General features: G+C 42.7%; 1 protein-coding gene across 5 annotated transcripts in view; it reads right to left on the bottom strand.

The window, feature by feature from the left end:
* Window positions 1–20,760, bottom strand: part of arhgap32b (Rho GTPase activating protein 32b) — a 539,127-nt gene that overhangs the window by 259,647 nt on the left and 258,720 nt on the right. For all 5 annotated transcript variants that reach the window (XM_078530751.1, XM_078530768.1, XM_078530760.1 and 2 more), the window contains 2 exons: window positions 14,538–14,629; window positions 2,508–2,592 (listed from right to left, as the gene is read on the bottom strand). In XM_078530751.1, coding sequence (XP_078386877.1) covers window positions 2,508–2,592; window positions 14,538–14,629 — 177 coding nt within the window. The remainder of the gene's footprint in view (window positions 1–2,507; window positions 2,593–14,537; window positions 14,630–20,760) is intronic.

Below are 20,760 nucleotides of genomic sequence, written 5' to 3'. Positions count from 1 at the left end.
ATGGTGTTATTACTGTTTCACCTGAGAGAAGAGATTTTCTTTCACACACTCTCTGCTGCAAAAACAACCTTGATAGTGAGTAGACAGAAGAGACTTTAATCACAGGTCCTAAAGGAGAATTCAGTGTTAAACTTAGCCCCTTCCGCAAGCAACAACAGGAGTAGACAACAGGAGATAAAACACTAAGACTCACAAAGCACACGTACAAGCAAAACTGATCTGAGCTAGCTGGAAATCTGTTGGAAAACACACATTCGGCACTAGTTTATTCAGAGAGTGGGCAGGGTTCATCCCTTCTTTCTGGGCAAAATGGCCTGTACAATAGCAGGGGGCAGTTCAAATGTTACCAAATTCCATCAGCCTTTAAAATGTAAGGCTGAGATCACGCTTAAAAGATGTGAGGATGCCTGTAAATGACTGCAAATGCTGCCATCTAGGGACAGAACAGCTATTCTGTGCACAGGAAAAGTCAAGATGAACAAATACTGTTGGCAGCAGAGGGCAGCCATTTCACCTTAAGTGAGAAATAATGCAGCCTGTCGTGGTGAGAAATATGGTGCCGGGTCCACTTAATTGTGGAGATCATGATCATCCCCTGGTGGCAGGACAACCTCCCGCGAGTCGGAGTCGTAAGGTGGGGGGAAAAACCTGCCCACTCAGTGGGATGTCAATGTAGGCTCCTTATTGAGACAATGACCATTATCCCCCGAGCCCACCAGAATTTAGTGGTGGCTCAGAGGATACGTGCAAGCGGCATGGCTCTCCTGCGTCCCCCGAAGGCCGCCCAGTAAACCCTGACAGGCTTGCCTGTGACCTTCTAAGATGTTGTAGAGTGTGCGAGAGATTAATGTTGTTTGTAATGTACTTGGAGCTAAGGACTGAAACACAACTTTGCTGGTGGTGCCAAATTGGGAGGGACTACAGTCAACAGCCAGTTAAATGCAGATGGACATGAATAAATTGGGGAGCTGCATTGGCAACAGGCACCTATCTTTTAATGTGGGCAACTGCTAAATCGTAAGATTGGCAAAGGATAATAGACAAGACAATGGCAATATTGTACAGGACACGATACAGAAGAATTTGGAGGTCCATGAGTAAATCATGGAGGCCATTAGCACAGTGTAGGCAGCAGTGAAGAAGCCAAATAGGATCTTGAGCAATGGAATCAGAGGAACAGACAAATTTCAGGTAATGATTCTCTGTGGACACAGTCTTGGTCCAGTCCCACCTGGGGTTCTGAGTACATGTCTGATCATAGTATTATTAGAAAGACATCCAGGCAACGAAAGGAGGCAGAAAAGGACAACTGGACTGAGAACTGGGACTAAGCACCTAAGCAATGAGAAGAGGCTAAAGGAGCTACAAATGGTAACACTAGAGAGGGGAAACAGGGATAATCTTATAGGATTCAAGAACCTGAAGGATATAGACAAAATACACATCAGAATGTATAACTCAGCCACAGATTGTACAACTGCAGGCCATAACCTCAAACTTAGAAGACAAAAGATGAAGAGAGAGTTTGGTCCTATTTTAGAAAGACGGTGCTAAATATGTGCTTAGGGAGGCAGTGGAGCCGAGTGTATCAGCAGCTTTGAGAATCAGATAAGTCTTTGGAGAAATATTTGACAGTGGAGCAGAGAAGTATTGCAGAGTCTGATTTTCCAGGCACTGTGACCAGCTTCATGGCCTTGTTACTAAACTGCTGGTACATTACTGTAAACAGTTTGAGTACAAGCTGGTTGACATTGTGATGCAGAACATATGTTTTATAAGGTAGAAACATGGCAGGAGAGGGAGCAGTTATTATGAAGAAGATGGTACAAAACTATCATTGATTGAATAACACCACGTTCCCCAAACATATTACAGTGTAAGCTGCTCACTTAGTGCACACAAACTCATCAAAGGACTTTGGATATTCAAATATCAGCTACTGCAATTCAAATAGGTTTTCAAACCCTTATACTATACCAGAAAGGAGATTTGATTTAAAATGTTACATTTGAAAGAATAGTTGGTACAGCCAGAAAGCACAGTCCTTTCACCTATTGGGTCCCAGAATCGAACAAACAGCAGCTTGGTGGGACAGTGAGTTTGCATGCTATTCTTGCACCGTTTGGCTGTACATTTTGTCTTCTCTCTCTTCCAGCTGCAAAGCTCCTAAACAAATTCAGGTTTGAGTCATTGCAATGTAATTCTAATGGATCTAATAGAAAACTCCTTCTAATTCTGTATTAATTGACATTCATTAAAGAAAAGCACCATAACAAAATTCCTCAATGAACTCAATGAACCTGTGATGGTGGTACCAAGATCTACTCTGGACTTGTATGGTGAGATACAGGCTGATTACAGAACAATCTGAACTGTCACAGCATCACCATATGTTAGGATATAGTGAGGTATAACATCACCATGTAGTATAATAACATTGTTGTACAACAGTAATGAGGTACACTAACATGACCTGTTACAGTACAGTATATACAAGTGCCACTCACCTGTATGCTGCCAAAGTCAACGTTCTCATAGTGGAAATGGGCGCATTCAGCCAGTTTGGGAAAGTGACCTTTAGTGAATGCCAGCCTGTAACATGGAGAGGTGCACAGTATTAATGTTAACCTTCGCTTTCACCATTACCTCACAGTGCCTGTAACAGCTGTGGTAATATGCCCCTGCTCAGCTGAAATCAGCTAACCTCAACCCAAGGGGTAAATTTTTATCCACTGTCCTTCCCACAAAATGACAGGATAGTAGATAAGATGGGAATATAATTCTTCCCCACCCACCATCCAGAACTGTCAGGCCCTGGCATCACCAACCATTTCCTTCCTGCATTCTCCCTTTCCTAGCCCTCCGAGGAACTGCCAGGTAAGGTTACTGTCATCCAGAATTTGAATTCAGCTTCAAAAATCTGAAAATAATCAAAAGTTGATACCATGAAGTTGAGTTGTTGTAAAAATCCAATTGATTCATTAGTCTGTTGTCTTTACCCTCTCTGGTCTTTTTGTGACTCCAGTCCCACAAACTCTTACTGACCGTCTGAAGTGGCCTAGCAAGCTAACGAGTTGCATCAGATTACTTGTTGTGTCTCATGAAGACCCTAGCACCTTTTCAACGCATCTAACTAAGGACAATAAAAATATGTTTGCCAGCAACACCCACATTCTGGGAATGGATAGGCTGAGAGTAGTGTGGTACAATAGCCTCAAATGTGGCAAATAGAAGCAGGGGGCTTTGTAGAGGCCTCATGTTACTCTAGTCATTGTATGAATGGATCCAAGGTTCAATTTCTCCTAATGAGCAAATGTTGCAGAATCAATAAAGAAAACAATGCAAGCAATTCAACCCTTTAAATGAATGTCCCCAACGTGCATTGGGTCAGAACTTGCCATTTCACCTGTGTCCAAGCCCAGCACAGGCAGGGGGAAGAAAGTTCCTTCAGGCTACTTGGTCTTATGCAAACCATTTGGCCAGTTTTAATCTATTTCTTAGTTTGATCGCAAAAAATGGTACATCATTTGGCAATGGTTGATATTCATAGAACTGAACAGAGCAGGAGGCTATTCAGCCCATTGAGTCTGTTCCAGCTCTTTTGAAGAGCAACATAGTTAGTCCCACTCCCCTGCTCTTTTCCCATGTCCCTGCAATATTTTCTCCTCCAAGTATGAACAAAATTCTCTTTTGAAGGCTACTATTGAACCAGTGTTCACCACCCTATCGGAAAGTGTATTCCAAATCCTGACCACACATTGAATAAAATAGCTTCTCCTCATATCTCTGGTGATTTTGCCAATCGCCTTAAATCTATGCCCTCAAGCTACTGACTCTTCAGCCATTGGCAATTGTTTCACTTTATTTGCTCTATCTAAAACTTTCACAATTTTAAACATCTCTATCAAGCCTACCTTCCCTGCTGAGAACAATACCAGCTTCTCCAGTCGATCTACATATCCGTCACCCCTCATCCTTGGAACCATCCTAGCTAATCTTTTCTATATCCTCTCCAAAGACTTCATGCCATTCCTAAACTGTGGTGCCGAGAATTAGACAAAATATTCCAGCTGGGGACAAATATTGTTTTATGTAGATTTACCATAACTTAATTGTTCTTATATTCTGTTCCTCTATTTTTTCCAAGTCAATATACTTTTTTGGTTGGTTAAAATCTCCAGTCATCTTCAAACATTTGTGCACAAACACCCCTAAGGTCTCTCTTTTCTTGCACCCCCTTAAAAATTGTACCATTAAGCTTGTTCTGTCTCTTGTAATTCTTCCTATCAAAATGTATCACCTCAAATTTTTCTTTGTTAAATGGTTGCAGAGTGATTTAAAAGGAGTGTGGCATAAATTGAATGTAAAGGTTGTGAATTTGGTGAGAATCTGAATTCAGTGCAGGGGAAGGGGTTGCATTTTGCCTCCAGTAGTTGTTGTGCTTCTTGTAAGCTTGAGGCGGTAGGTATTTAAAATTTTTGCCCAGTGTTTTGGAGGTGCAAGTTAGTATTCAGAAAAAAAATCTTACAATAAACTTAAAAGTAGATATCAGCATACAAATAATTTAGACTAAGATTGACAGAGCAGGTTGTGTGTCTGAATTACTGTATGTGGGAATTTGTGGACAGTGAGAATCTCCTAAGTGAGCACATCTATAGTTGATACCTCCTCCTCTGTCACACTGGATGGTGAGTTGGAGACACTCCCAACACAAAAAGGAGGGGAAGGGCAATATCTGGGTAGTTTACTACAGGCCTCAGTCACACCTTGTATAAGGCACACAGAAAGGGACGAATAGTGTTCAGAAGAAGGGGGACCCAAAAAGGTAGAGAGTGAGAATCCGCAGAAACTGATCCAATTCAACAGGTAAAATGTACTGCTACCAGTGAAAATAGTGCATGTCAGAAAGGTAGTGAATTTCTTGGGTGTGCGGAGATTGTTTTCTGCAACAGTATGTTCCAGAACCAACAAGGTGGCACGCCATATTAAATTTAGTAAAGAGTCAGATTTAGTTAACAGTCTAATAGTGCATGAACATTTAGCTAATAGTGATCATAATATGATCAAGCACAAAGTAGTGGTTGACAGGGAGAAATATGAAGCAGCTATTAAGTTTCTACATTAAGGTAAGGCTGACTTTAATGAAATGAAACTGAAACTACTATAAACTGGACAAATCTGATAATCAGTGAAACAACAGAAAATAAGTGGGAGGTGTTCAAAAAAGAATGTATTCAGTTTATAGCCAAAAGGGCAAGAGCATTACTTGCCAAAGAAATCAGCCTTGGAGAAAAGAAAGGTAAGGAACAACATAAAACTAAAAAAAAGGAATAAAAAATGCATAAATATCACCGATGCTGGCAAATGGAAAAAATACAAAGAACAGCAAAAGGTGACAAAACAGATGGTAAGAGCTGCAAAAAGGGAGCATGAAAAGGAACTTACAAGGGATAGGAAAATCAACAAAAAATGTTTACAATTCTAATAGGGAAGGGAGATAATCAGGAACAATGTGGATCCCTGGGAAACTGATAATGGTGATATTGTTGATGGAAATAAGAAAATGGCAGACATTTTGAATAATTACTTTGCAGCAGTATTTACAGTAGAAGAGGTCAGCATGTGTAAGGAAACTAATACTGAGCCAAGGACATAGTCTCAACAAAATTATCATAAACAAAATTACAGTAATGAAGTAAATAACAGCACTAAAAAGTGACAAATCCCCAAGACCAGATGGTTTCCATCCCCAGATTTTAAATGAAGTAGGTGAGGACATTGCAAATGCCCTAACTATAATTTTCCAAAGTTCTCTCAGTTTGACAACCATCCCTTTAGACTGGAAAAGTATGCCTATCACTCCACTATTTAAAAAAGTGTGAAAGAGAAAAACCAAAGAATTACAGACCAGTTAGTCTAACATCTATTGTTGGGAAATTACTAGAGCGACAACTAAGGACTGGGTGACTAGGCAAGATGAAAATGTTCAGCTGATCAGAGAGAGATAGCATGGTTTTGTAAAGGGGAGATCATACTTGACAAACCCGATTGAATTTTTTTTGAAGTGGTGACTAAAGTAGCGGACAGGGGAATGTCTATGGATGTTATTTTTCTAGACTTCCAGAGGACATTTCATAAGTGACAGCTGTGAGTCCAGGACTAAGGGGCACAGTCTAAAACTAAGTGCCAGGCCACTTAGGAGTGAAATTAGGAAACACTTTTACACACAAAATGGTGGTAGAAGTTTGGAACACACTTCCTCAAATAGCAATTAATGCTAGATCAATTATTAATTTGAAATCTAAGATTGATAAACTTTAGTCAACCAAAGGGATACTGGACAAAGGAGGGTATATGGGGTTAGTCACAGGTCAGGCTTGAGGGGCTGAATGGTCTACTCTTGTTTCTATGTTTAGACAAATTTCACCTGCCATGTGTCTGCCCATTCCACTGGCTTGTCTATATCATCTTGAAGTACATTATTATCTTCCTCACTGCTGACAATATTTCCAAACTTTGTATCATATTTAGGTTTTCAAAATGTACCCCTAATTCCAAGACACCAACCTATATCAGAGACAGCAATAGTCTTAACATTGAACCTTGAGGAGTTCTACTGTATACTTCCCTTCAGTCTGAAAAATGATCATTCACCACAACTGTTTTCTATTCCTGAGCCACTTTTCTATCCATACTGCTACATGCATGGGCTTCAATTTTCCAAACAAGACTTATTATGTGGTCCTTTGCCAAATGCCTTTTAAAGTCCATATACACAACATCAACTGGAGCGTTTCATCCACCCTCTCTGCTGCCTCATCAAAGAACTCAATCAAGTTAGTCAAACACAATTTTCCCTCAACAAATCCATGGCTGGCCCTCCTTTATTTGTATATGGCTCCCCAAATGGCTGTTAATTTCCTCCTGGATTAGTTTGTTAAAAGGTACCCCACCACAAACATTAAGCTGACTTGCCTTTAGTTACTGGTGTAATTTATCCTTCTCCCTTCTTTTGGAATAATCTCACTCAGAGGTCACAGGATGTGAGGAAATGTACAATGCTGTAGAAAAACCTCATCTGCAGATGGCCAGAGCCACATTGTTTGGGCAAAATAGAATGAGTTTTGGTTTGCATCATTAATCTGAGAATACTTGACACTGGCACAGTGCCCCAATGACATAAAAGATCCCATGGCACTAACTTGAAGACGAGCAGGAGAATTATCTCAGGTGTGTTGACCAATATTTATCCCTTCAGCAAAATATGATTCTATGATCACAAAAATAAATTATCTGGTTATTGTCACATTGCTGTTTGTGTAAGCTTGCTGTCCGCAAATTGACTGCCGTGTTTCCTACATTACAACAGTGACTGCACTTTAAAAGTAATTAATTGGCTGTAAAGCACCATGGGACACCCTGTGATCATGAATGGTGCTATATAAATGCAACTTTCTTACTTTTTTTCCCACCACAAATATCCTACACCCTGAACATCGAAATCCAAAAAGGGAACGACCCTTCAAAAGTGTATCTGTATTTGCATACATTAACCAAATATAACTAGCTAAAAGGACTATAGAAGATGACTTTAATACAAAGAGTGCGTCAAGATAGAAAGGACCAGGTTAGATCATGTGTTCTAAGGCAAATGCCAGGTGTTCTATTTCTGCAGCTCTGACCACTGAAGTTGCTGCAAGACAAACACTTTACTTGCCTGCATGATGCACAAATTGGGACAGAGGGATAGGAATGGAGTCTGGGTACAAGCCGAAATCCCGCAGCGTGCATTGATGCCCTGTAAGCAAAGTCTCAACCGTTTTATTCTGATCCAAAGTAGCTACAAAACTAACCAGATTGTCACCCTGCATCTCACAGCAGCAAACCTACTGGCTTCAATTACACAGAACTGTACTAACAGCATCAGCGCAGTGATCAACAGCAAGCCCCCGCCAACATTTTACACACACAGCTGACTTAAGGGGGAGAAATGCAAGGCCATTACCCGAAAACACTGCAAGAGATGAGTACACTTTCAGGCACAGCGTGCATTAGTGGCAGAAAACCCTGCAGCTAGAATGAAGAGCTGGCTTGAGACGGGTTTCTGCTTTCCACTTCCAAAAACAATAACATATTTCCAGTGACTGGGATGGGGTAGATTAATTTCCCAGACAAGAAGGGAAATGGGAGCAGGAGAAAGCCATTCAACCCCACTAGCCTTCACTGCCATTCAAGTAGTTCATGGTTGATCTGTATCTTAGCTCCAATAACCTGCCTTGGTTACATAACCCTTAATATCCTTACCTAACAAAACTCTGTAAATCTCAGTTTTGAAATTTTCAGCTGACCCCCAGCATCAAGAGAAGACTAGCAAACTTCCACGATCCTTTGTGTGAAGAAATGCTTTCTGACATTCCCCCTGAAAGGCCTAGCTCTCATTTTACATTTATACTCCTTTCTTCTGAACTCCCTCGCCAGGGGAAACAGTTCCCCTATATCTATCTATCAAATCCTTTAACATCTTAAACATCTCAAAAAACCCACCCCTTATTTTTTTTATGTTCAAGGGAGTAGAAACCTAGTTTATTGCAATCTGTCCTTACAATTTAACCCTTTTAGCCCAGTATTATCCCAGTGAATCTGCACTGCATCCCCTCCAGAGCCAATATGTCCGTCCTGAGGTGTGGTGCCCAAAACAGAACACAATAGCTAAATGGGGTTTAACCAAAGCTTCTATGTAACATAACTTCTACCTCTTTGTATTCCAGGACTCATGCGATAAAAGACCAATATTCAACCTACCTTTTTAAAATTGTTTTTGGTACTTAATGATTTCTATACGTGGACACCTGAATCTCTCTACTCCTCCACAACTACTAACTGCTATCCATTTAGAAAATACTATTAGAAGCTTTGGAATAACTTAGAAATCTTACATCACAGTCTTGCCTGCTCGCCTAATGTACCAACATTTCTTTTCAACATCGTAGTCTCAGCTATACCACTTACTGTGCCACCTAACTTGGTGTCACCAATAATGTGGTTGACTCTTAAATGCCCTCTGAAATGGCCTAGCAAGCCACTCTGTTGTATCAGTTAAAAAGTCAATAAAAAGGAATGAAACTGAACTGGCCGTCTGGCATCGACCTAGGTACTGGAAACGAGAACAGCGAACCTAGCCCTGTCGACGCTGCAAAGTCCTCCTTACTAACATCTGGGGGCTTGTGACAAAATTGGGTGGCCTCTCACAGAGTGGTCAAGCAACAGCTTGACATTGTCTGTAAGGTATGATTCCATAAGTATGACTATGTCCCAGACACCACCATCACCATCCCTAGCTATGTCCTGTCCAACCGGCATCATCACCACCCCTAGGTATGTCCTGTCCAACCGGCAGAACAGACCAAGTAGAGGTGACGACACAGTGATATGCAGTTACCCTGGGAGTCCTGAACATCAACTCCGGTCCCCATGAAGTCTCATGGCATCAGATAAAACATGGGCAAGGTAACCTCCTAATGATTACCACCTATCACCCCCCACTTCAGCTGATGAATCAGAACTCCTGCATGTTGAACACCAGTTGGAGGAAGCACTGAGGGTGGCAAGGGCACAGAATGTACTCTGCATGGGGAACTTCAATGGACATCACCAAGAGTAGCGCGGTAGCACCATCACAGACTGAGCTGAACGCTCCTAAAGGACACAGATGCTAGACTGGGTGTGTGGCAGGTGGTGAGGGAGCCAACAAGAGGGAAAAACATAATTGACCTCATCTTCACCAAGCTTCCTGCCACAGATGCATCTGTCCACGACATTATCAGTAGGAGTGACCACCGCACAGTCCTTGTGGAGTCGAAGTCCCGTCTTCACATTGAGAATTCTCTCCATCATATTGTGTGGCACTACCACCCTGCTAAATGGGATAGATTTTGTACAGATCTAGCAATTCAAGACTAGCATCCAGGAGGCGCTGTGGGCCATCAGCAGCAGCAGGATTATACTCTACCACAATCTGTAACCTCCTGGCCTGGCATATCCCCCACTCTATCATTACCCTCAAGCCAGGGGATCAACCCTGGTTCAATATAGAGTGCAGGAGGGTATGCCAAGAGCAGCTACAGGCATACCTAAAGTTGAGGTGTCAACCTGGTGAAGCTACAACACAGGACTACTTGCATGCCAAACACTATGGGCAACAAGTGATAGACAGAGCTAAGCAATTCCACAACCAACGAGTCAAATGCAAGCTCTGCAGCCCTGCCACATCAGGTTGTGAATGGTGGTGGACAATTAAACAACTCACTGGATGAGAGTGCTCCACAAATATCCCCATCCTCAATGATGGGGGAGCACAGCACATCAATGCAAAAGATAAGGCTGAAGCATTTGGTACAATCTTTGATCCATCCCAGCCTCCTCCAGAGGTCCCAAACATCACAGATGCCAGTCTTCAGCCAATTCAATTCACTCTGGATGATATCAAGAAATGGCTGAAGGCACTGGATACTGCAAAGGCTATGGGCCCTGACAATATTCCAACAACAGTACTGAAGACTTGTGCTCCAGAAGTTGCCACTCCCCTAGCCAAGCTGTTCCAGTACAGTTACAACACTGGCATCTACCCAGCTATGTAGAAATTGCCCAGGTATGTCCTGTACACAGAAAGCGGGACAAATCCCACCAGGCCAATTATCGTCCCATCCGTTTACTCTTGATCATCAGTGATGGAAGGTGTCATCAACAGTTCTATCAAGTGGCACTTTCTTAATAATAAACTGCTCACCGATGCCCAGTTTGGGTTCCACCAGGGTTACTTAGCTTCTGACCTTATTACAGCCTTGCTTCAAACATGGACAAAAGAGCTAAACTCCAGAAGTGAGGTGAGAGTGACTGCCCTTGACATCAAGGCAGCATTTGACCAAACGTGACATCAAGGAGCCCTAGCAAAACCGGAGTCAATGGGAGTCAGCAGGAAAACTCTCCGCTGGTTGGAGTCATACCTAGCACAAAGGAAGATGGTTGTGGTTGTTGGAGGTCAATTTCAATCATCTAAGTTCCAGAACATCACTGCAGGAGTTCATCAGGGTAGTGTCCTAGGATCAAGCATCTTCATCTGCTTCATCAATGACCTTCTTTCCATCATAAGGTCAGAAGTGGGGATGCTTGCTGATGATTGCAAAATGTTCAGCAACATTCACGACTCCTCAGATACTGAAGCAGTCCATGTCCAAATGCAGCAAGACTTAGACAATATCCAGGCTTGGGCTTACAAGTGGCAATAACATTTGTGCCACACAAGTGCCAGGCACTGACCATCTCCAACAAGAGCGAATCTAGCCATCGCCCCTTGGCATTCAATGGCATTGCCATCGCTGAATCCTCAAATATCAACATTCTGGGGGTTACCATTGACCAGAAACTGATCTGGACTAGTCATATAAATACTGTGGCTACAAGAGCAGGTCAAAGGCTAGGAATCCTGCAGCAGGTAACTCACCTACTGACTCCCCAAAGCCTGCCCACTATCTACAAGGCACAAGTTAGGAGTGTGATGGAATGCTCTTCACTTGCCTGGATGAGTGCAGCCCCCACAACACTCAGGAAGCTTGGCACCATCCAGGATAAAGCAGCCCATCCACAAACATTCACTCCCTCCACCACTGACAACAGTGGCAGCCATCTTTACCATCTACAAGATGCACTGCAGAAACTCACTAAGGCTCCTTGGGAAGGCCAAAGCCATAAACACAGTTTCTTTCCAACTTAGTCCTTCACATTCATCCACACTGAATGAGCGTGTCCTGAGGTTCAAATCTAACATCCTGTGCCATCACCAGAACCAACTACAACAACTTGCATTTTTATAGCACCCGTAATATAGCAAAGCACCCCGAACGGCTTATGAAGACACCGTTTCACAGGAGGAGATATCAGGGTAGATGTCTAAAAGTTGGTCAAAGCAATAAGTTTTACGGGACATCTTAAAGAAGTAGAGATGTAGCGAGGTAAAGAGGTCTAAGGAAGAATTCCAGAACTAGTGGGGAGGCAGCCAATAGTGGAATGATTACAATCTGGGATGTCCAAATTGTCAGATTTGGAGGACGACAGAGATTTTATAGGCTTAAGGGACTGAGGAGATTACAGAGATAGGGAAGGGGTGAGGCCATGGAGGAATTTGAAAACAAGAATGAGGATTTCAACATTGAAGCGCTTTCTGACCGGGAGCCAGTGCAGGTCAGCAAAGACAGGGGTGATGGGTGAACAAGATGGTGCGTTTTGAGATATGGGCAGATTTTTGGATGAGCTTAAGTTTATGGAAGGTGGAAGATGAGGAGGTTAGCAGTGAAATAGTCAAGTCTAGAGGCAAAAAAAATGTTTGGATGAGGGCTTCAGCAACAGATGAGTTGAGGCAGGGTTGACACTGGGCAATGTTATGTAGGTGGAGTCAGCAGTCTTGGTGATGGATCACGTATGTGGTCAGAAGCTCACCTCTGACTCAAACACATCACCAATGCTGCAAACAGTCTGGCTCAGGTTCAGAAAGCTGCCAGGGAGAGGAGGTAGAAATGGTGGTCAAGGAAAGGATTTTGCGATGCAGCCCAAAGACAATGGCTTCAGTTTTTTCAATGTTTAGTTGGAGGACATATTTATATTTCTATTTCCAGCTAAGATAGCACTTCTCTCCCATCCACCATATCCCCCTTTCATAAGGGTTTCCTCTCCTGCATCAACTAACTGCCTGCTAACTCATCAACATGCTAAATTTAAACTGTTTTTGCTGAACTTCAAACTCTTTTACTACCTTGGCCAACACTATCTCCGAAACCTCCGCTTGTCTTTTATCCCATCTCTCCATCAATCCTCTGACTCTGGCTTTTTGTGGGCAACCAGCTCCCTACACCCCATCTGTTGGTGAACCCCTCCCTTCACCCCATTTTAAGGTGGCCAGATCCCCTCACCCTTGGTTCCACTCCCTGAGCTTCTCTCTTTCTCTTCACTTCTCTCTCTTCTTTTAGAGCTTCTCTTAACTAAACTCTCTGACCTGGATAAAAGCAAAATATTGCAGATGCTGGGAATCTGAAACAAAAACAAAAATTTCTGGAAAAACTTAGCAGGTCAGACAGCATCTGTGGAGAGGAGTGCAGAGTTAACGTTTCGAGTCCATATGACTCTTCATCAGAACTCTTCTGTTGAAGAATCATACGGACTCGAAATGTTAACTCTGTCTCTGAGATTTTCCTGTTCACATCCATCTGGGTCAATCTTAACTTCTTACAGTTAAAGACACAAAAATGCCAGACTTACTTTACTCACAACATGTGGAATTCAGCTCTAATGAAGAATGCCTGCTATTCAGGAGAATGGGTAACCCATCCTGCTCATCAATAAAAACTACTGAATTTGTAATTAAAACCTTTAAATTAAAAGCATTATCAACCAAAGCATTATCAAAGCTCGAACACTGAAGAAAGACAAAGCAGACATCTACAAAGCCCCATGGTTTGAAAAATGTCATTGTTGGGTTCTTGAAAGGTCATCCACCTGAAATATTCACTTTGTTTCTCTCTCCACGTATGCTATCAGACCGGTTGAGTATTTCCAGCACTTTCTGGTTTATTTAACATTTCCAGCGTCTGCAGTATTTGCTTTTGTACTTATTATTAACCCTCCACTGGCATTTCCACAAGGCCAATATCACTGCTGTTCCCATTGCAACATCAGGTGGCAAAAAGCCAGGCTTCAGTTTGATTTTGCTTACTCTTGATTTATTTTTTAAAAGGGTTTGATTAGTCTCTTGTCCCAGGGCAACATCATTCAAGCCTGACACAATGTGACTGATGCAGGCACTGAGACTGGCCCTGGGTCAGCACCGCATAGACTGTACACACAGCTCTGTAAATACTGGAATGCAAATACTGGGATGGTTCCCATGGCTCAGCACTGACCAGGTGGAAGATACAGGAGCCTCAATGTGGGTCATCACATCTGCTGCCCCAAAAGATTGCCATGTTTTCATCACTTTCAATCCCAGAGGCCACAATATTGGAGTTTCCCATCTATTAGTGTCCTTGGGAATATCCAGCACTTTATTCATCAGCTTGGCTGGAATGAAATCAATTCAGTCAAGCATTCAACATAGGAAAGAACATTGAAGATGATATTTAATTGTGTGATTTTCAATGTCACCTCTAAGAAAGTGAATGCATATCCCAGACTCCATGGATGTAAGATAGCATCAAAAACATTCTTTGATGTGTTTAAAATCCAGTGCAGTTTGTGAAGGACGCAAATACACTACTGAACACACATCTGCTGTCAGAGTAATCCAAAACAGAGGAAATGTGACACTTTGTATCAAACAGAAAACAACAATGGGACCAAGGTGAGAACGTGGTTGATTAGATGAAGTAAAGTTTGATCAGTGTAGTGAAAAATCAGGAGGATAATCTGCTCAATGGACAGCTTGCAGTCTCAAAACAGAAGCCAACCAGGTGAGCCCAGGCCTGTGTAAATGGGAATACACCCATTCTTACTTTTTCACATGTTTGACTTTCATGCTGGCGGTGCTCCCACATGGACGGAGTGGGAGTTCTCCAGGGAGATCAGGAAGGTCCGCGCTCCTCGCCTGTGGACAGAAGGAGAAACTGATCAGTACTTGGGACATTCAGGCAAGTTGCAGTTATTTTTTTCCCCCACAGAAACAAACCAATCAGTCCAACTTGTCCAAGCTGGTGCTTCCACTCCACACAAGCCTCCTCTCACTTTCATTCATCTAACCCTATCAACAAAACCTATTTTCTTTTCCCCCATATACTTACCTACATTCCCCTTGAATGCATCTATGCTATTCATCTCAACACTCCTTGTGGTAGCTAGTTCTGCATTCTTACTAATCTCTCAAAAGAAGTTACTCTTGAATTCCCTGTTGGATTTATCAATAACAATCTTGGATATAAATGACCTAGTTTTAGACTCCCCACAATCCTTTAGAATTTTAAAGACCTCTATCAGGTCACCACCCCTCAGCCATCTCTTTTCTAGAGAAAAGACCCCAGCCTGTTCAGTTTTCCCAATAACTGTATGTTTTCAGTTCTGGTAACTTCCATGCATCGTTTCCAGTGCCTCTGTATTCATTTTGTAATAAGGAAATCAGAACTGTTCACAGCACTTCACAACAAAGGCAAAATACTACAGATGCTGGAAATCTGAAATAAAAACTGAAAATGCTAGAAATGCTCAGCAAGTCCGGCAGCATCTGTGGAGAGAGAAAGGTCGATAACCTTTCATCAGAACTTCAAGTGTGGCCTAACCAAAGGTTTGTACAAGTTTTAACATAACTTCTCTGCTTTTCAGTTTTATCCCTCTAGAAATTAATCTCAATGCTTTGTTAGCATTTATATGGTGTTGTTACCCTGCACTGCTACACTTAGTGATTTGTGTATCCGTACCCTCGGGTCTCCCTGCCTTTTAAAAAATTTAGGGTCTAATTCCACACTGACACCAGCATTCTGCTCTCCCACAAATACCAGTTGCCTGGTTATGGGACACAGTACAACAATGTCTAGCAAAATGGGACACAGTGCTAATGTCCTGTTATTTCAGGATCAGTAATACCAGACACGCAGTGTGCTACTCGACATCTAAGGTACAATTTTATGGACACGCTAAGCTTATTACAATTACAATCCAGCATACTGTACATGATGTTGAAAGACACATGATTTAAGAAAATATAAGCGTGTAGCTGCCACGCTCTGAGATTCTTCCTCCTTCCTGCATCTTCAGTCTGGAAATTAGGATTCGTCGACCGTTCCTTTCTTAGAACCTCAAAATATCTCACTTCTCTCAATCTTCTCTCTAAAATCTATAGGCCACCCTCTAAAACCTCATCTGGATGTCATCTAACCACTTGCTTCATCCTCTCTGCCACTAGACCCTGCCTCAGTGGTGCCCTGCACCATCGGCTCCCAGTATTCAAGTTAGAAAACAATGGCAAAACAGCAAACCTAAATAGATATTACACACACATCAAATTTAGGAACTGGGGCGGAATTTAATGTAGGTGTTTGGGGTATGTTACCCATCCACTGGAGAGCTGGTGAAAGCCCCACATACAAACTAGGAGTGGGAGTAGGCCACTGGGCCCTTTGAGCTTGCTCCGCCATTCAATAAGGTCATGGCTGATCTGACTGTAACCTCCTGCCTACCCTGGTAACCCTCCACCCCCTTGTTAATCAAGAATCTATCTACCTCTGCCTTGGAAACATTCAAAGGCTCTGTCTTTGCCTTTTGAGGAAGGGAGTTCCAAAGGCTCACTACTCTCAGAGAAAAAAATTCTTCTCATCTCTGTCTTAAATGGGTGACCCCTTATTTTTAAACCATGACCCCCTAGTTCTAGATTCTCCCAGAAGAGGAAATATCCTCTCCATATCCACCCTAATAAGACCCCTCAGGATCTTAAAAGGTTTCAATCAAGTCACCTCTTACTCTTCTAAACTCCAGCGGATACAAGCCTAGCCTGTCCAGTCTCTCCTCATAAGATAATCTGCCCATTCCTGGTATTAGTTTAGTATACTGTCTTTGAGCCACTTCTAACGCATTTACATCCTTCCTTAAATAAGGAGACCAATACTGTACACGGTGCTCCAGATGTGGTCTTTCCAATGTCTATACAACTGATGCATAACCTCCTTCTTGGTGTATTCAATTCCCCTCACAATAAATTATAACATTCTATTAGCTTTCCTAATTACTTACTGTACCTGCATACTAGCCTTTTGCAATTTGTGCACTAGGACACCCAGATCCCTCTGAACCTCAGAGCTCTGCAACTTCTCACCAGTTAGATAATATGCTTATTTTTTATTCTTCCTGCCAAAATAGACAATTCCACATTTTCCCACATTACACTCCATCTGCCAGATCTTTGCCACTCACTTAACCCATCTATGTCTCCTTGTACTCTCATGTCCTCTTCACAACCTACTTCATCTCTTTTTTGGGAAGACCCATCACATATCTGGACAGTGGCAGGCCTTCCCTGGGTCAAGGACCCTGGCGGTGAAAGCCCTACACACCAAGGTAGGGTGGGTCAATCAGAGGCTGGCAGCTCTTCATTATGCAGCAGCGCCACTGAGGAACCCACCCAAAGCCCAAGATCACCGAGGGACCCAGGTCACAGGTGACTGATGGTGAGAGGATAATTCTGGGGGTGGTGGGGGGAGCTCAGGGAGAGGGGCAAGGGAGGTCAGCAGCAAGAGCAAGGAGGTGGGCACTGCCCACTTCCAAATGCCAGGGCCTTCAATCAGGTACCAAGTGCCTTTGAATGAGCGATCCCCAACCCCCCTCGGAAGCCCACAAACAACCACGTTTGGTTTTCGGGCTTCTCACATGGCAAGTCACCCACCTGCCACTTTATGAATAGCAGGGGCAGTGGGATGAGGCCCTTAGGTGGGCATTAAGGGCCATCCACGAGCCTTCCCGCCATGGACTTAATCAGGCAGAGGCAGAGAGGCAGCTGGCTCCCCACCCACCCAATTAAATGCCTTCCTGTCACAAAGCTCGCCACAGGGAAAGGCATTAAATTCCACCCGAAGTATTTGAACATGGTGCCAACCCTACCACAGTGTTAGCTTGGTTCATCGCAAATAGTCTTAGCTGACCTATTGATGAGGATAATAGCACTTCAGAAAGAGCTGAGAATCTTCTAGCAAAATGCAATAACTTGTTTATTTAACTGACAAGTCAACGTTCACTCTAAATAGTTTCCAATCAATCAGTACATACTCTAAACCAATTCATCACGATCAGTAAAGGGCACACAAGGAGACAGGGGACTACGATTGAGTGATATAGAGACCAAGTGAGTAGCAAATTAGGTTCACATGGAAATTCTGTGCACAGGGGAAAGAGGTGTAGTTGGATGCCAAGGCGATCCATGACAAACACATACGCACAAAGTGTAAAAAGCTAGAGAAATTCCGGATCAGGATTATTGATCTGAAGCCAAACTGCAGACATGGTGCAACATAAGGGAGTGGGAAAAATATCTGGGCACATTGTTCCAGAGGACAGTAACACCCCTTAGAATAGGATTGTGTATTTTGATCAGTGTTGAGGGACAGGTTGACATGTTCAGGATGTGATCATGGGTGGGGCAGGTAAAGGGACTGAGCAGATAGTAGTGGAGGAGCCTCAGACTTTGCAAGTGTAAACAGACTCGGATGCTCACAACCTGCATGGACGAAAGCGAGATCTGCAAGGTATACGAGCAGGCTAGCCATGGCACCATGGTACAGGAAGTTGGTTAAGTGGGGGGAAGAGAACAGGAATGTAGTGGTAGTAGGTAACAGTATAGTGAGGGGGATTTACACTGTTCTCTAAAGCAAAGAGTGATGACTGCCCAGTTTGGGATATCTAACAAACATACAAAATAAGAGCAGAAGTAGGCCATTCAGTCCTTCGAGCCTGCTTCACCATTCCATAAGATCATGGCTGTTCTGCTTGTGTTTCGAATTCCACATTACCATCTACCCCCAATAACCTTTGATTCCCTTGCCTAACAAGAATCTTACCTACCTCTTGCCTTAAAAATATTCAGTGACCCCGCCTCCACCGCCTTTGGAGGCAGAGTTCCAAAGCACAGCTCTCGAGAGAAAAGAAATCTCTTCATCTCTGTCATAAAAGGGCAACCCCTAACTTTAAAACAGTGCCCCATAGTTCTGGACTCACCCACAAGAGGAAACATCCTTTCCACATCCACCTTGTCCATATCGTTCAGGCTCTTATATACTTCAATCAAGTCACCACCCACTCTTCTAAACTCCAGTGGAAACAAGCCCAGTCTGTCTAACCTTTCCTCATAAGCCAACCCACACATTCCAGGTATCAATCCAGTAAACCTCCTCTGAACTGCCTCCAACATATTTACATCCTTCCTGACATAAGGGAACCAAATCTGCACACAATATTTGAGATGTGGTCCCACCAATGCCCTGTATACTTTATGTTCAATTCCTCTCATAATAAAGGATAGCATTCTATTAACCTTCTTAATTACTTGCTGTACCTGTATACTAACTTTTTATGACTCATGCACTAGAACACCCAGATCCCTCTGCACCTCGGAATTCTGCAGCCATTTTCCATTTAAGTAATACTCTGCTTTTTTATTCTTTCTGCCAAAGTGAACAACTTCACATTTTCTCACATTATACTCCATCTGCCAGAATGTTTTCCCACTCACTCAACCTACCTCTATATCTGTCAGCAACCTTCTATGGTCTCTTGAAAACGTACTTTCCTGCCTATCTTTGTGTCATCTGCAAATTTAGTTACCATGGCTTCACTCCCCTAATCTAAGTCATTGATATAAATTGTAAAAAGTTGAGGCCCCAGCACAGACCCCTGCAGGACTCTGCTTGTCACATCCTGCCAATCAGAAAAAGACCCATTTATACGTACTCTGTTTTCTGCCAGCCAGCCAATCTTCTACCCATGCCAATATGTTACCCCCTACACCATGAGCTTTTATTTTCCACAATAACCTTTGACGTGGCACCTTATCAAATGCTTTCTGGAAATCCAAGTTTGTATGTTTGTCAGTCAGTGCACACTAAGCCAATTCCAGTCAATCAGTAAACACTCTAAAACCAATTACAGTCAATATACAATCTAAACGGTGAATCAGCGTGTATCTGTTTTATCTGAATCAAAGATCATTTCACCTGAACAGGAAATAATTGATGAAGAGTCACTCAACTTGCTGCTAGTCAAAAAAACACAGCCACAAGGGGGCAGTATGTGACTATTAATCCCACAAAAGTTGCGTTCCCTCACTGATGTTATATTGCTTCCAGCTCCCTAACAGAACTGAACATGTCAACCTAGGAAACTGCCCAAAACTGATGATTGATACAGATCCAAAAAGGTGGCAACGGAAAAGTGGATCTGATTATAGAGTTACGACATATGGAAATCACATCAAAAAGTGTTTCCAGACCAATGTCTAAAGTAAAAACAAGTACAGATTGAAAGCTGCTGCCCACCTTCCTGAGTCCATCTGTGAGCCACTGACCCACAGTGGGGGTGGGCATGAGAGCAGTGTAGGGAATTTCTCTGAACTCTGACTGAAACATAAACACCTTTGAGGTAAATTTTCAACCGAATTATCTTGTTCATAAAGATTGATCTAGTTCTAGCATTAGAATGTTATGCCTCAGGAAAAGTTTGAGATGCAGTCAGAGTAATTAAATTCCCATCTCCACCAAATGCACAAGTCCCAGAGCTAAGTCCAATATGCACAGAACTGAGCCACACTGACTGACAGGCAGCATTGGAAGAGCAAATTAATGCATAGTGATTTTTTTCTGATAAACATGGACACTGAAAAACTGACTGTTCGTTTGGAAGGCTGACATGTAAGAACACTGCACTTGGCAAATAATTAAAGTTAGATGAGTGAGACTTTGCTCAAACTCCAATACACTTTATATGCTATCCGAGCTCTCACTATCCATCGCCAGAACACCCACAGAACAAGTGTTGAGTTTTCATAAGAACACACTGCCTCTCCAAATATCAAACCTCAAGATACTTACATCTGCACTCTGTGCTTGAACAAAAGATTCCCAGGATAGCTGCCCTTCACTAATGTACAGTTCTGTTCTGCTTTCAAAGAGTTCAAACTATGAGGCATGGAGGCCAAGCTGAGCACACTTTCATTTCAAATATATCTTCATTCACACTATCGCTGTT

Source organism: Cetorhinus maximus, chromosome 2 (genome assembly GCF_964194155.1).
Source record: "Cetorhinus maximus chromosome 2, sCetMax3.hap1.1, whole genome shotgun sequence".
In the NCBI taxonomy this organism is placed as follows: Eukaryota; Metazoa; Chordata; class Chondrichthyes; order Lamniformes; family Cetorhinidae; genus Cetorhinus; species Cetorhinus maximus.
This window is presented reverse-complemented; position numbering and strand designations above follow the sequence as displayed.